General features: G+C 31.6%; 1 protein-coding gene across 1 annotated transcript; it reads left to right on the top strand.

The window, feature by feature from the left end:
• Positions 1 to 8,756: 8,756 nt before the first annotated feature.
• LOC103500129 (chloroplastic group IIB intron splicing facilitator CRS2-B, chloroplastic) lies at positions 8,757 to 12,641 on the top strand. The gene is made up of 9 exons (XM_008463335.3): positions 8,757 to 8,948; positions 9,090 to 9,317; positions 9,514 to 9,598; positions 9,690 to 9,757; positions 11,072 to 11,122; positions 11,215 to 11,288; positions 11,991 to 12,049; positions 12,147 to 12,223; positions 12,376 to 12,641. Exons 2-9 carry the CDS (start codon positions 9,096 to 9,098, stop codon positions 12,490 to 12,492), a joined length of 753 nt encoding a protein of 250 aa, XP_008461557.1. The 5' UTR covers positions 8,757 to 8,948; positions 9,090 to 9,095; the 3' UTR covers positions 12,493 to 12,641.
• The last annotated feature ends 4,361 nt before the right edge of the window (positions 12,642 to 17,002 follow it).

The following is a 17,002-nucleotide window of genomic DNA, read 5'->3' on the forward strand; positions in this document are numbered from 1 at the left end:
TTTTTTTGTTGCTGCTTCACAAGCAGCGACGTACTCAGCCTCTATGATAGAGTCTATAATGCATCTTTGCTTAATGCTATGTCATACTACAGCTCTCCCATTTAGGGTGAATATTGATCCCAACTTGGATTTTCTAGAATCCTTATCAGTTTGGAAATCAAAGTCAGTGTATCATGTAAGGATCAAATCTTTAGCTCCATACACAAGGATGTAGTTTCTAGTTTTCCTAAGATACTTGAGAATAATTTTAACCACCGTCCAGTGATCCTAGACTGGACGAATACCTGCTGACTATTCCCACTGCATAATAAATATCTAGCATAGTGCAGAGAATAACATACATTACGCTGCCCACAGTTGAGACATAAGGCATACATCTTATATCCTCAACTTCTTAAGGTGTCTTAGGACACTGTTCCTTAGACAAGTGAACCCCATGTCTGAAAGGTAATAAATCTTTCATGAAGTTCTTTATAGAATATCAAACAAACAATTTTTTCAATATAGGATTTCTGTTTATGGGTTGGTGTTGCATTTTATGTCCTAAAACTCATAGATAGTAAATATAATCCATTGACCGTTATTAATAAAGTGTTATTATTATAATTTCTATCAGTGTTATTGATTATATTATTAGTTTTGTCTTAATAACCTAAACCCAATAAACTAACATCCTAAACTGTTTTATGAGTCTTGAACAGTATGTAGAAACATACATGGATCAATGTTCGAGATACAACTTAAAGGGTCTATAGTATAGGGATAAGGTTGTACCTTAACCTGGTAAACACTATGGATACAGCTCACTTTGTATTTGATACAAACGCAATGATCCAACACATTCGTGTAATTGACATGCGAGTGAATGTATCCTATGCAATGAGTTTGCATAAGACTGGACTATGAAATAGTAACCACTAGATGTAACTCCGTTAACTAATTGGGTTTCTATTTCACTAGGATGACCTAGGTAACTTAGTCTTAATCCTGAGTGTATTATGAACTCCTGTTCATGAAGGATTGTCCTTTGATTTGTATGGGTGAGAGTGGCCAGATTGTCGACACAATATGCTTATCATTTTGGGGACAATATCGAGTGGAGAGCTGCGAACATAATCACACAAGATGAAATTCACTCTTTTTCGACTTTAAGATAAGTAGATAAGTGTTCCCTTAAATGGTGTCTCCGAGACTTGAACAAAGGATCCTACCCTCTCTATGGCACAATAAGAGTTTCTGTTTAGTGGTTAGACCATAAACATGTTGTTCATTAGAGGAGCACTGGTATTTAAAGACTAAAAGTAACCTACATGTAAAATAGTAATTTGACCAAGTTGGTGTTACGAACACTTGTGAAGGACTAACTTACTGTATTGGTCTATATCCATTGGCACAAAAATATATTTACAGTGAGAAAAGTTTAGCTATGAGTCTTTAGTGGAGTGTACACACAGTTAACGAATATTGATTAATGTGGTTAATGAGTTTAGCCAATTAATCTCATATCGTTGTAGCTTCTGATCTTTAGATCCATTAGGTCTCCTTCCTAGCTCAAAAAGAATAATGAGATTTAATTGTATTGGTTGTAATTTGAAATGTTCAAATTTACTTTGAGAATTAATATAATGTATGGTGATACATTATAATATAAAGTTTATATTTTAATTAAACTTTATTATATAAATTTAATTTTGGATATGATTCAAAATTAATTTATGAGAGAATAAAATATTTGAATGAGTTCAAATATTAATTTAATGTGAATTAGACTCATATTAAAGCTATAGGTTAAAATTTAATGTGTATATGATACATATTAAAACTATAGGTTACGAGAGAAATTTATATTTGAATATGATTCAAATTTGGATTAAATTAAATATATGATACTTAATTTAGCAATTAATAATTAGAGAATCAATTAATAATTTTGTTTAATTTTATTTAATTAAATTAAAATTATAGGTTATGTGAGAGATATTCATTTAAATATGATTAAATGAAATATTATTAAACAAAAGTAATATGTAAGGCAGAAGAGGAAAGAATGGTTTGACAACTTCTGCTTCTGCGTATTCTCTCCAAAAACAAATTTTCTCTGTAAAAAATTTCTCTTTCAATTGGTTCCCACAAACCAAATCTCAACTCAGAGAATAGGAATGTTTCCAAGTGGTGGTGCGCTAATTTGAAGTTCTGTAGATCCAGAGTCGTCAACGATCGTAAGTATTCTTCCTCTTCTATGTAATTTTTTTTAATACAGCATGCTTAGCCATAGCCATAGAAATTAGTTTTGTAATTTCTTTTGTCAATGTATTGGTATTTTTAGGTTTCTAAATTAAATTGAATAATGATTCTGTAATTCTTCCGTTGTGCAAGGGCTCTCATCCCTTCAGTTGGACCATTAACAGATTGTTCATTAGAAAAACAGTGTTATATAAGGACTAAGAAGTAGAGGTGTTAAATAGCCTGACAACCCATACTACGTAACCTAACTCTAACCCAAATTGTAAGGGTTATGTTGTATATTTTATGTTTTTTTCGGGTTGTGTTAGGTTCAAGTTACATTTTTAAAAATTCGAGTTGACCCAAACCAACCCAAATTTCTAATATCAATAAAATATATATACTATAACTTATATAATTCACACATATTGTTATGAAGTTTGTAATAGATATGTTGGATTTTAATATTTAACATTCGAGTTTTAAGAAATTCTAGTTATTAATATGTGTTGTACACAAACTTAAGTTTAGTAACCTGGAGGTAAAACGGTAATTTGACCCTGCTAATGTACAGTAAAAAGATCAATGAAGGATTAACTTGTTGCTATTGGTCTATGTTTCTAGATACTTAAATATATCTACAATAAAAAGAGTTCAACTATGAGCTTTTAGTAGAGTGTCACACAGTTAACAAATATTGATTAATGTAGTTAGTGAATTTTGCTAATTAATCTCATATCATTGTAGCTTCTGATTCGTAGGTCAATTAGGTCTCCCTCCTAATTCGTAAAGGATATTGAGGTTATTGTATATTGACTGTAATTTGAAATGTTTGAATTTACTTAGGGAATTAATATAGTATATGATAATACATTATAATATAAATTAAACTTTATTAAATAAATTTAAATTTAAATATGATTCAAAATTAATTTATGAGATAATAAAATATTTGAATGAGTTCAAATATTAATTTAATATCAATTAAATTCATATTAAAATTACAAGTTAAAGTTTAATGCGTATATGATACACATTAAGATTATAAGTTATAAGAGAGATACAAATGAATATGATTCAAATTGTAAATTAAGTTGAATGTGTGATGTTTAACTTGGTAATTAATTAATTGGAGATTTAATTAATAGTTAATTTACATATATAGAACAAAATTAAAAAATATTTATGACTGTATAACAAAAATTAAAAGCCTACAAAGTCATCATTATATTTTCATAAATTCTAGATTTGTCCTTGTTGGTTTTGAATTTCTGTTAAATGTCTGCGCATCTTTTTCATATTATTACTTCTCATTCTTCATATTCTCACTTCTTCTAGTTTGCAATTTCTTCATCTCCTCTTTAAGAATTTCTTCCTTCTTTGTCATCTCCTTATTTTTTTTTCATTATTGGGTATTGTGTTCTTTGTCTTCTTTTTTTTTTCACCACACGATCGTATATCAAGATATAAACGATCAATCATCTATTCCAGATAGACAGAAATAGATAGAGATAGACCACTATCACTATCTATCTCTGTCTATCCGGGATAGATAGACCAAGATCAATCACTATCCTAGATAGATAAGTGGATCGTTTACCAAGATCTAAATGATCGTGTATCAATATCTAAACGGTCTTGGTACAAGATCATTTAAATTTAGTACAAGATCATGTACCAAGATCGTTTAGATTTGGTACAAGATCTTTTTGATATTAGTACACAATCGTCTCATTTAGATCTGACAATAGATTGTTTAGATATTAGTACACGATTGTTTCATTTATATTTGGTACAAGATCGTTTATCAAAATCATTTTACCAAGATCTGAATGATCGTGTACCAATATCTAATCGATCATGTGCCAAGCTTTTTGCATTCGTGTGTGGCCTATTAATCGCAGAGTATTTTTGTTATTTCCTTTTTTGGACTTTTAGGCTTTTTCTATTTTCAAAATTGTTCTATACGGTGTAAATATTTTTGTATTTTGTTCTATTTTTTAAAAATCCCCATTAATTAATTAATTAATTTAATTAATTAATTAATTAATTTAATTGGAAAGTTAATTAAATATTTAATTAAATTAAATTAAGTTAAATTTGATTTAGGATTTTTTTAAAGAAAAATATAACAAACTGGTAAAATATTTATATTATATAAACAATTCTAAAAATGAAAAAAAGCCCATAGGCCCACAATGAGAAATACCAAAAATTCCTTAGTCAACACATGATTAATCAGCCACACGCACGCGAGTAATCTTCTTCTAAACAATCATATACCTCATGTACTATAGTCTAAATGAATAATCTACTATCTCTAGGTCATGATACACGATCGTGTAGTTCTCTTTTAACGATGGGGAAAAAGGTTTAAATGATCGTGTTGACCATGCTAAACTATCGCATTGACCATGACAAACAATCTACGTGTTGATCATGAAAAACGATCGTGTTTGATTATGGTAAGCAATCGTGTAATCCAATGTGTTTGATCATTAAAAACTTCAAATCTAACGATCGTGTTGACCATGCTAAACGATCGTGTTGACCATGTTAAACAATCGTGTTGACTATGGTAAGAGATTGTTTAGATCATGCCAACACGATCATTTAGATCATTTTAACGATGGAAAAAACTTTAAATTTAAACGATCGTGTTGATCATGGCAAGCGATCGTGTTGACAATGGTAAACGAGACGATGGTAGTTTAGATAATGTCAAAACGATATTTAAACGATCTTGATATTCTTGAGTATGAGGAAGATGAAGTATCTTCAAAAAAATCTTGCCAAAACGGTGAAGATGAAATAAGAGATTTCAACAGAAGAATGAATCGTTTAGAAACTAGAAGAAAGAAAATATAGAAAATGAGATAAAGAAATCTAGAAGAGAAAAGAAATAAATCAAAAAGAAGAAGAAAGAGAAATGACGAATCGTCTGTTATATTCAATGGCAAATCTAGAATTTATGAAAATATTGTACTGGCTTCATGGACTTTTGCTTTTTGTTACACGAATCGTAAATATTTTTGTGCTTTGTTACATTTATGAAAATTAACCTTTGATTTAATTAAATTAGTTGAATTAAAACTATAGATTATGTGTGAGATGTTCTTTTAAGTAGGATTTAAATGAAATTGTTGATTAAATTTGATTTAAATGAATTATTAATTAAAATTGATTTAATTAATTATTGATCTAATTAATTATTAATGGTTAAATTAATTAATTATTATTTTATTAAATAATATTAAAATTAACTTCTGTTTGGGAATTACTTAAAACGTGGATGATTCTCATGTTCTGCTGCTCTCTTTCGGTCTTTTACATATCAGGCATTTGCAAAACATAAAAGAGAAAGATAGAGTTGTTCGTTGGTTTTGGTTTTACAGTTTATCTAAAAAAAATCTCTTAATTCCTAATTCCAAAATCGTTCCCACAAACCAATCACAACCTCAAATCCTTAGAGAATAAGGAAGCCTCCAAGTGAGTGGTGGTGTTCGTGACTCCCAGTTTTGAGATTTGAAGAAATCAGAGATGTCAATGAACATAAGTTTTGAATTCTTTGTATTTCTACATTTTTTTTTATTGTAAAAACACGCTTAATCTAGGTTCTTTGTATTTAATTTTGTCATTGTATGGTTATTTCTTAAATCCTAATTAATTTTAGAATTTATTTTGTAAAATTATTCTACTGCATAGGGCTTTAATCCCTTCAAAAGTGATTTATTTCATAGTCTTGTCTTATACAATCTCATTACATTTCTTTACATGAACAATTTTAGATTCATATCGTTTGTATCAAATACTAGGTGGGTTGCATTCATAATGTTTTCAGAATAAGGTTATTCCTATACTATAAACCATTTAGACTATAAATTCAAACTCAATCCATATTAATTCAAATTAAATGTCCAAGAAAACCTCAGTTTATTGAATTCAAAATTATAAAGTACAAACCACAAATTCAATAACTCTTTATATGTTGAATATGATTCATAGTAAACCACGAGTTTTAATATGATTCATATAACTCTTTATTGAACAATACCTCAATAATAGCTTTTCTGAATAACATAAAATGTTTAACATTTATAAACCACGAGTTTTAAGACATTAATTCAACATTCAAATCATTGAAGTTTTTAATATGTAGGCCTATTAGATCCTTCTACTAGTTCACTAATGGAATAAAACAAGGATTGGAAGTTTTAAAAAAAATTTGAATTATTCAAATTAATTAAAGGGAATATACGTTAATTGTATAAGCTACAATTATTATAATATATATAGATAGATTAATTATAAAGTTGATTTTCAAAGAGATTAAAAAATTAACCTACAAAAGAGAGAACAATATCTAAATAATATCAATGAGATTCATATTAAAACCTATATGTTCAATTCATGTGAATGAGATTCATATTAGATGTACAGTTGAATATGATTCGAATGCACATTAATTTAAATATATGATATTTTCAATTAATTAATTAAATTAACTAATTATTATTTGATTAAAATTAAATTATATTTTATTTCATTTTAATTAAAAGAAAACTACCTATAGTGCCAGGGGTAAACAAGTTGGGTTGGGAGAAATTTTCAACCCAGTCCATATTTTAGGGTTTGTTGGATTGACAATACAAATAAATTTTTCGAACCAATCCAACCGAACCCGTAAATATATGGGTTAGGTTGGGTTGTCAGGTTGTTTTTTTTTTTTTACATTCCTAATGTTTGTAAAGTCTAAAATTGTTATACCTATTCAATATTCATAAATTCAAAGTTTCAAATATACATAAATTCAAAGAATTACACGATCATGTGAATATGATCTAAACTATCGCTTACAAAGTCAACACTATCGTTTAGCATGGTCAACACGATCGTTTAGATTTGAAGCACTTTTGCCATCGTTTAAAAAGAACTACACGATCATGTAGATATAATTTAAACAATGACTTACCTAGTCAACACGATCGTTTAGATTTGAAATCTTTTTTCCATCGTTTAAAAAGAACTACATGATCGTGTGGATATGATCTAAAAATGATCACTTATCATAGTCAACACGATAGTTTAACGTGGTCAATATGATCGTTTAGATTTTAAGCATTTTTTTCGATTGTTAAAAAGAACTACATGATCGTGTTGATACTACCTACACGATTGTGTATTTTCCCTAATATATATATATATATATATTATTAATTCGGGTTGAGTTGTGTTGAATCGAATTTTTCAACCCCAACCCGAAAAAAACCAAAATTATAAATCCAACTCAACCTACATTTTAAACTAACTCAACCCAACTCATATAATATGGATTGGGTAGTCCGAATCATCAGATTATTCGAATTATTCTTACATTCCTAATAGGTGCAGGGTAGCGGTGACTTTCCCTCTCATCTCATCTCTCTCTAATATATGATGTGTGTCTGCATAAGAAAGGGTGTGTGTTATTTTTAAGTATAATTGCTGTTAAAAGAAATCTTTCACGATAAGGAAAGATTTGCATCTAGGTAATTATCCTCCCTTCACAGAAGGACAAAAATGGTTCTCACCAACCCTTTGATATTTCTTAAGACAATAATAAGGTAGCCCCTAATATAATGTTCTCTTTGGTGACAAGGAGACTCTGAAAAGAGTTCGTGCTGAGATTCTAAAGCTTGGAGAAATGAGGAGAAGATAGTCTACAAGGGTGAGTGTTGTTCTCTTTATTCTACTGATCTATATATTAATGTTTATTTGTGTCTTTATGATTCAGTTGTTCTCTTTGTTATAGTGATTTATATATTAATTAACATGCTTAGATTTATTTGTATCTTTATAATTCAGCTGTTCTCTTTATTCTATTGATCTATAGATTAATTAATATGCTTAGGTTTAGGTTTAGGTTTATTTGTATCTTTATAATTGTTTCTTTCAAGACCAAAGTTAATTGCACCATGCGATGAATCGCTTTTTTTTTGGATTGGGTTCCTTCAAGTTAATTCTTGTTTGTCTATGTAACCTAGTTAGGAAATTTTATGGACCTATAAATTATAATATCCAATGATCTAAAATTAATTCATTAAACTCTTAAGTTAAACTTCATTCATTAATTACAGGGTAAACTATTATAGACTTGTACTCGAACTCTTATCCACTATTGGACAAGTACTGTGTTCATAGATATAATCAATATAAGCAGATCGAACTTTCACGTAGAGTTCATAAATTTAGGATTAAGATTTGAGTCACATACAACCATTTTATGAAATATTAATATCATCAATTAACGAATTTATAAAGAGGGATTAATTAATTTGGAGACCAATCTTATACAACATTTTTGTATAGGATATAAATGGTGCATCTACATGATAATTACTTGGACAAACAACAACGCAAGACATCAAATCTTATTGATATGTTTTAAGTTATTTGTTGAACATTATTATTCATGTTGTATGTCAACTGCAACAAGCAATCGAATTTAAATTCTCACGTCTAAATTTTTTAATTATTATTCTTTGGTTTAGGCTAATTAAAATTTGATTGAAGCGATTTGGGTTCTATGTGGGGTTCTACGTTCTATCCAAACAACCAAGAAACCCCCCTTCTTCTTCCTCATCAGGGAGGTTCTTCATTTTCTTCTACGGCTTTAACAACATCCTCCACTTCTTCTGCTCCAAAATCCACTCTTCTTTTTACTAAACCATCCAATTTACACGCAGGTTCAGTATTTTATTTCCTTCTTCTTCTTCTTCTTCGCTTTCCTAAATTTTGCTTTCGCTTTTTCTTTCTTCTCGGTTTTCCCCGTTGAAGTTCAACGAAACAACATTGTTCTTCATGGGTTTTCTTTTTTCCTGCTTTAGGTTTCAATGTTATATGCAGCATCCTTCCAAAGTGTTTCCTTATTTTCTAATTCGAGTACTGCTCATTACCATTCTCCTTCCACAAAGCCTCTAGTCTCTACAAGGCTGTCCGTACGAGCTTCATTGCCTGATAGTGATAATAATAATGGCGTTAAAGTGGAGTATACTCCTTGGCTTATTGTTGGACTGGGTAACCCAGGAAACAAGTATCATGGGACTCGGCACAATGTAATCAGACATTCTTTAACTCTGTGTACTGAACTTTTAGAATGAGTTTGGATGGAATTTTCATAGTGTAGTAGTACTCTTAAATCAAGCAAATTTCCTATCTAGTGCTTTCTATGAAGTGTTCCAAACTCACCCTTAACGCGCAATGACACTAAATAACATTGGTCTTTTTGGCCTCTTGGGTTTAATTGTTCAGGTTGGTTTTGAAATGATTGATAGCATTGCTCAAGCGCAGGGAATTTTGATGAACACAATACAATCCAAAGCTCTAATTGGAATAGGTTGGCTTGTTTTCCCCTTCTATGTTATTGAATTGGGTTTCCATGTTACGTGGATTTGAAGTTCATTATGTTTCTTGAATAATCAGTACAGGTTCAATTGGAGAAGTACCAATTTTGTTGGCAAAGCCTCAGACTTACATGAATTTCTGTGGAGAATCGGTTTGTCTTCTCGTCTCTCTTTTCTTCTGTTGTTCAATAAGCATGGCACAAAGCATACAGTTGAATGATGGTTTGTTTATTTCTGAAGTGTATGGATCCAAAGCTTAGTTTGAAGTAAAATATAAGAAGCTCACTGAGCTCCTTGTATGACCTTATATTCATATGGACAGATTGTTAGTCTTTTTTCCATTTGAAACAATGACATAGCATTAATGTCGCATTTAGATAAGTATATGGACAGGGGTTCTGTGTGTTTGGATATTTTTTACGCCTTTAGATGTTCTACTTAACCTTTAATTTTGTCTGAGTGTGATTGTTATGGAGTCATTTATCTGCACTTTGAACGATTTGTTTGAAATGTGTTAAAATACTCAAATTACTAATGGTTTTGGAGGTTTCAGAACAGCTATGATAATAGTCATAAAAATGACATAATTCCCTTTTCAGTCCCATTAGTCAAGGTTTTCTTAATGAGCAAAGCATTTGTTCGAGAGATAAGAGATGTAAACTGTTAGAAATAAAAGAGGAGGGGGAAGAGAGAGAGAGAGAGGCCCAAAGATAACTGTGGTTTGCTCAAAGTGAACTAAACCTTTGATTGGATAGGTTTCATTGTGATGATGGCCTGAAGATACTTAGATTTTGAATTTTTCTAACCTTACTGGTTACATATACTAGAAAACTCAGCTGATTCATGTATTAGATTTTGGATAAGGCTATAGTATTGTAATTCCTACCACATCTGGCTGTATTTATCTGCACCACTTTGTAGGTATGCACTCTATAGCATTTTGTGGTAGAGCTTTGTTGTTCCGTAGCTAAGGATAAAAACAAATTCGTTGAGGAAGCCATTGTGATTGAACTATGAAGTGGTTATTGTTGCCATCTATGAATAATTTACATGATTTTATTAGATTCATGGGGTTTCATCTCAAAATCAATCGGTAATGAGAGAAGTAGTTCATTTATTTTATAAATGTTGCGAGTGTCCCTTGACTTGTTGAATGCAGGATCCTCAAGATGTCCCCTCAAGATGAATCTTTAAATTCACCATTCATAAATTGGATTCAATGTTTTGTTTTTTGGATCGAATATTGAATGCTCGTTTGGGTAAATAAGCTACGATAGTCTATTAGATACATGAAATTTCATCACAAAACCAATTGACAATGTAATGAGTTGTCAATCTCAATATCTTAAGAACCCTGCATATGGATGTTTTGTTATACAGCTGCTAATGCTATGAATCTTTCCTTCATCAGTTGAATTATTTTGTCATAATAACGAGATAGTTGTTCCCTTCACATCACTTTATAGGTTGGACCTCTTGCTGCACATTACCAAATACCTTTACGGCACATCTTGTTGGTATAATTTGCAATATCTCTTAGTAATTCTTATTTGTTACCGTACAAAATGACTAGATTGAAATGGAATTCTGTACATGCTTACCATTGTAGACATACGATGAAATGAGCTTGCCAAATGGCGTTCTTAGGCTGCAGCCAAAAGGAGGACATGGCCATCATAATGGGTATGTTTATTTAATATTATTTAATTTCGGTTTCACTTTTATTTTTGTTCTAGTTTTAATTGGTACCTCATACTTTCAATTTTTCTAACCTTCTTATGGACCTATGGTAATGTTTGGAACTACTTTTTATGTCACCACAAGTGCTTCGCACTTAAAACATCATGCTTGAGAGTAACATAGAAGTACATTAGGAAAATGTCAGAAGTATATAAAGTGCTTCACGAAAAAGTTTCTACAGAGTGCTTTTGACCCAATTGCTAGACCAGCAAGCACACTTGACAACAAATTTAAAAGTGTAGAACTAAAAATGAAATTAGTTTGTAAATTAGCACTGCTGAAGGCCTTATAATTAAAATATCTTCTTTAAAAGCACTCTCAAACATCTTTTAGTATAAGCACCTTGCTGTATTGTATATTCTATTGGGGCATGTGTTGGAAATTCTTTAACAAGCTTATTAAGTCATTTAGAAAATTGAAGCTCAATGGACTATTTCTTGTTGAATACCCAACAACTTCCCACTGAAGACTTGATGAATGTGTTTCATATTAGCATTTTATAGTTGATTTGATCGAACATGCATTTTTCTTCGCTTATTCGCCATTCAAGTGGGAAGTTGTGTTCCTCTCTTATTTGTCATTTTATAGTCGAGAAATTTATGGCAGCATGTGCATAAAAAGTTATTGATTATATTTGTTATACAGGGTGAAGAGTGTAATGGGACACCTGGATGGTCGACGTGAGTTTCCTCGGCTATGTATTGGTATGCATCTCTGTTAACATTAGTTTGAAAACGTTCATCAAGTTTCTACTTCAGGAAGTGTAAACAATGACATTGCTCTTGTTATTACTATATCTAGGAATTGGAAACCCACCTGGGACTATGGACATGAAAGCTTTTCTCCTGCAGAAGTTCAGTTCGGTTGAGCGAAAACAGGTGAGACTGCCTTTGCATTCTTATACAGTTCCTCTCTGCATTACTTCATACATCACAGCCTTACTTGATGACTTCGAAACTGTACTTGCCTGGTGGTAGAACTCTATTGCTTAGTGCATTTTCTTTTTACTTTTTTTTGTGCACCCCAACAGATCGATGCAGCTCTTGAACAAGGGGTTGAGGCAGTGAGAACCCTTGCACTGAATGGATTTAGCCAAAGAGTAAACAGATTCAATTTGTCCCAGAAATACAAGTATCATAAGGTTTGATCATCAGGAAAAGAAAGTTGTAGTTTTGATCATATGAGTAAGTGATAATGAACTCTGATAAAAATGAAGTGTAGGACTGGATATATAATCAAGTTAATTTTATTTGATCATATATAATACTTGTTAAGGTTCTAACAAGTATTATCTAATATTTCTCTAGTTAATGGTAGAAACAGAGATAGTACTCTCTGTTTATATATATAAATGCCAAAATATAACAGTCACAAGCTAGTAAATAAGGAAAGATCAATAAGATAACAAGAAAGCATTCCACCCTCTCCTCTACGAGCTTGGGTATTCTCCAGGCCACAGCAGCCTTTACAATCCCAAAAGTTATCCAACAAAACCTAGCTACCCTATTCCCAATAAGATGCTATATATAGGCCTCACAACAGTCCTTCCCGTGGGTGCCACTGTGCATGATCATTTGATTTTTATTCCCTCATCATTGCTATCCTGTTTGTTTACCATTTTACCCCTTCTTTTGTACATGTGGACTATAGGAGGTTTTACAATACCCCGTTGCTCCAAGTTCCTTGTCCTCAAGGTGGAAGGAAGGGATAAGTTGATTCATTTGATATACGGACTCCCATGTCGCTTCACTTTCGGGTAATCCTTTCCATTTGATCAACCACTCATTGGCCCCTAACTCCTTGCTCCAGCGAATGCCTAGGACAGTTTTTGGCCATAATTGTAACTCAAACTCTTTAGTTAGCATAGGGTGTTGGTGTTGTACCTCATGTTGTTTGCCCAGTTTCAATTGAGATATGTGAAAAACGTTGTGTATGGCAGCTTCTGGGGGAAGTTCCAATTTGTAAGCTACTTCCCCTATTTCCTCTATGATTTTGTAAGGTCCATAGAACTTTGGTGCCAGCTTTTCAGATCTTTTTCTAGCCAATGAGCGTTGTCGATAGGGCCTCAGTTTCAAGTACACTTCTTCCCCCACCTTAAACTTGAGTTCTTATGTTCGATGATCTTAGAGGCTAGGGGAATAACATTAGAAACTATCATACTCTTTATGTTGGCCATATCGGAGACAAACTGATTGTAGTCCACACAAACAAAACAACAAATCAATCCAAATAGCTGCAAGATTGGAACAAAACCAACCACAACCTTAGAACAAGGTAGTAATCCTCAATTTCCGTCAAAATCGAATGATCTTTGATGGACCCAACTGCATAGAATGACTGGAAAACAAGATTTGAGGCAATCCCAGAAGACGGAAGTCAAAACGAACGACCCATGCGCTCCCACGCGCCGATGCGTGGCGACTATACAGGAATCTTTCCACGGTGCGTGAAGCTCACATGCGGCGTTTCTTAGCGATCGACAACAGTATGCAGCGGACGACGATGACCCTTCTTCTGAGTTGGGCAGTGTCAACAAACGACCACTTAAAGATAACCTAAACTTAAGCCCTAATGGAGAAGAAAACCACCAACTACGAAATTCGAAATCCTAAAGGCTCTGATACCATGTACTCAAGAAGTCAGAGAAAAGTATTTTTCTTATTATCATTTAGAGTCAAAATAAAGTTACATATATATAGAGAGAACAAAGAAACCCTAGACTGTATGTACAATTACGATAATGGACATATAATATAAATATACATATATCATAACAATCTCTACCCTTTCTTATAGAAACTGATGCGTCAGGAAGTGGATTAGGAGCTGTGTTAAATCAAAATGGACATTTAATAGCTTTCTTCAGTAAAAAACTATCAAAGAGAGCTCAAACCAAATATATATACGAAAGGGAACTAATGGTCGTAGTGCTGTCTGTGCAGAAATGGAGACATTATCTATTAGGAAGAAAGTTCGCCATCATGTCAGACCAAAAAGCTTTGAAATTCTTGTTAGAACAAAGAGAGGTCCAACCACAGTTTCAAAAATGGCTGACCGAACTCCTTGGTTATTATTTTGAGATATTATACCAGTCGGGTTTGCAAAATAAAGCTGCTAATGCTCTCTTAAGGATTGAATCAGCGCCAGAACTAAAGGCGATGACTACTACTATTTGTGGACATAGAAACAGTGTGGAAGGAAGTGGAAAAAGATGAGGAGCTCTAGAAAATTATCGAGAAATTGAAGAATGACCCGGAAGAAGAGAATAAGTATAAGTGGAAGGATGGAAGATTGGTGTTATCAAAGAGACTTCCTCCCTCATACCCAGTTTGTTACATACTTTCCATGATTCTATATTGGAAGGCCATTTCAGGTTCCTAAGAACTTAAAGGGAATGAGTGGGGAGCTACTTGAAAGGGTATGAAAAAAGATGTCAAAAGATATGTGGAACAGTATGAAATATGCCAAAGAAATAAATATAAAGCAACTAAACCGGCTGGGGTACTACAACCTATTCCAATTCCAGAGAGAATCTTAGAAGACTGGACAATGAATTTTATATAAGGACTACCTATGGCTGGCGGCATAAATGCAATCATGGTGATAGTCGATCGCTTGAGCAAGTACGTCTACTTCATTACCCTCAAAACACCCCTTCTCCGCGAAGCAAGTAGCTGCAGCCTTCATTGATAAAGTGGTCAGAATGCATGGTATCCCCAAATCCATCATTTCGGATAGAGATAAGATTTTCCTTAGTAATTTTTGGAAGGAACTCTTTGCAACAATGGGAACCATTCTAAAATGAAGTATAGCCTTCAATCCACAGACAGATGGACAGACCAAGAGGGTGAATTAGTGTCTAGAGACCTACTTAAGGTGTTTTTGTAATGAACAGCCACACAAATGGGATCAGTTCATTTCGTGGGCTGAGCTGTGGTATAACACTACATTCCATGCATCCACTAAGACCACACCTTTTCAAGCTGTCTATGGCCGAACCCCCTCCCCTGTTATCGTATGGAGATCGAAAGACACTAAACAATGAGGTGGAATCAATGCTTAAGACAAGAGATTTAGCTATTAATGCATTAAAGGAAAATCCATGTGTAGCTCAGAACCAAATGAAAAAAATGGTCAAAACTCCTTTTATATATTAGTTTAGTTTTAATATTTAAAAGTTCTAACATTTAGATTTATGCATTATTTCAATTTTCAAGTTTTTTAAATTTCAAATCTTCAATGTTTATGTTAAATATGGTTTGAATTTTAGACTTTTGAATTTTTCAATATGAATAGTTTATATATTATTTTTAATTTTTAATTTGGAATTTGGAATGTTTTGGTAGATTTGAAACTAAGTAAAATTTTACCATATAAAATTTTTATTTGTTTAAATGTAAATTTAGCTCCACCTTTAATATCTTACAACAATAATATTTATATAATAATATAATTGAGTTTGATTTAATTTAAGTGGTGTGATAAATAATAGTGCAAATCAAATTTGAACAAGATCCAAAGATACAAGAAATTGATATTAATTTTACATTGAACTTAATTGTATTTGATAATGTAAATTTTTATAATTGTCTTTTATTTTATTTTGATGCATGAGATATTTTTTTAATTTTATATAATTAAATTATATTTAAACAATAAAATAACAGAAATGTAAGGAAAAAAAATTCCCAGAAGTGAAATACAATTATAGGTACCACATAAGTTTATGTTTATTAGAAACAATATACACAAACAAACAGAGAGTTAAAGTTATCTAAGAATTTCACGTTTTTAGCTTTTAAAAATAAAAAAATGAGGAGAAAAAACATATTTCAAAATGTAACACTCTACATTTCAATGATGTTTAAGTTTAATATTTGAGTTTGAGATGACAAAATTCTGAGTAAAATCTTATTAGGATCATGGCCAGACTAATATTAAACCAAAATATGTGGATGATATGACTATTTTTTTAAATAAAAGAAAAAAGATAAAAGACTTTTTTTAGGGGTCTTTTAAAAAATGAAATAAAGCGGCAAAATATTTTGACTGTCTATAACAATTCTAAAAACAGAAAACGTCCACAGGTCCACCATAGAAAATACAAAAAATGCCATGTCAACAATGCGTTTAATATATTTGGTAACGCGCGTAATATATTTGATACACGAGATTTGACTATTGTTTGATACACGACCGTTTATATTTGTTCGTTTAGATTTGGATAACCAATCTAAATGATTTATTTTTTCAATTCTATCGTTTAATTTGGTTACACGATCGTTTAATTAATTGGGTTACACGATTCGTTTAGATTTGGTTACACAATCATTTAGATTTGGTCGTTTAGATTTAACTACACTAAATTTAAACGATTTTTTGTTTAAAATTTGGCACATGATCATTTATATTTGATTAAACGATTTTTTTTCAACATTCTTTATATACGATTTTTTAGATTTGGTTATCCTATTCTAAACAACGTAAGAAAAGAGCAGGAAAAGAAGAAAGACGATGTAGTGAACGAAAAAAAGAGAAAAAGAAGAAAGACAATAGGAAGAAATCAGATTTGGTTACCAAATCTAAACGACGTAAAAAACGAAGAGGAAAAGAAGAAAGATGGAAAGAAATCACAGCGAAAAAAAAAAAGAGTAAAA

Source organism: Cucumis melo, chromosome 6 (genome assembly GCF_025177605.1).
Source record: "Cucumis melo cultivar AY chromosome 6, USDA_Cmelo_AY_1.0, whole genome shotgun sequence".
NCBI classification, from domain to species: domain Eukaryota; kingdom Viridiplantae; phylum Streptophyta; class Magnoliopsida; order Cucurbitales; family Cucurbitaceae; genus Cucumis; species Cucumis melo.

Excerpts from the sequence above, each read along its gene's own strand:
- LOC103500129 (XM_008463335.3), top strand. The coding sequence starts at position 9,096 with ATGTTATATGCAGCATCCTTCCAAAGTGTTTCCTTATTTTCTAATTCG. Across the intron at positions 9,318-9,513 it reads ATCATGGGACTCGGCACAAT|GTTGGTTTTGAAATGATTGA; the intron begins GTAATCAGACAT and ends TTAATTGTTCAG. Across the intron at positions 12,050-12,146 it reads GTTTCCTCGGCTATGTATTG|GAATTGGAAACCCACCTGGG; the intron begins GTATGCATCTCT and ends TACTATATCTAG.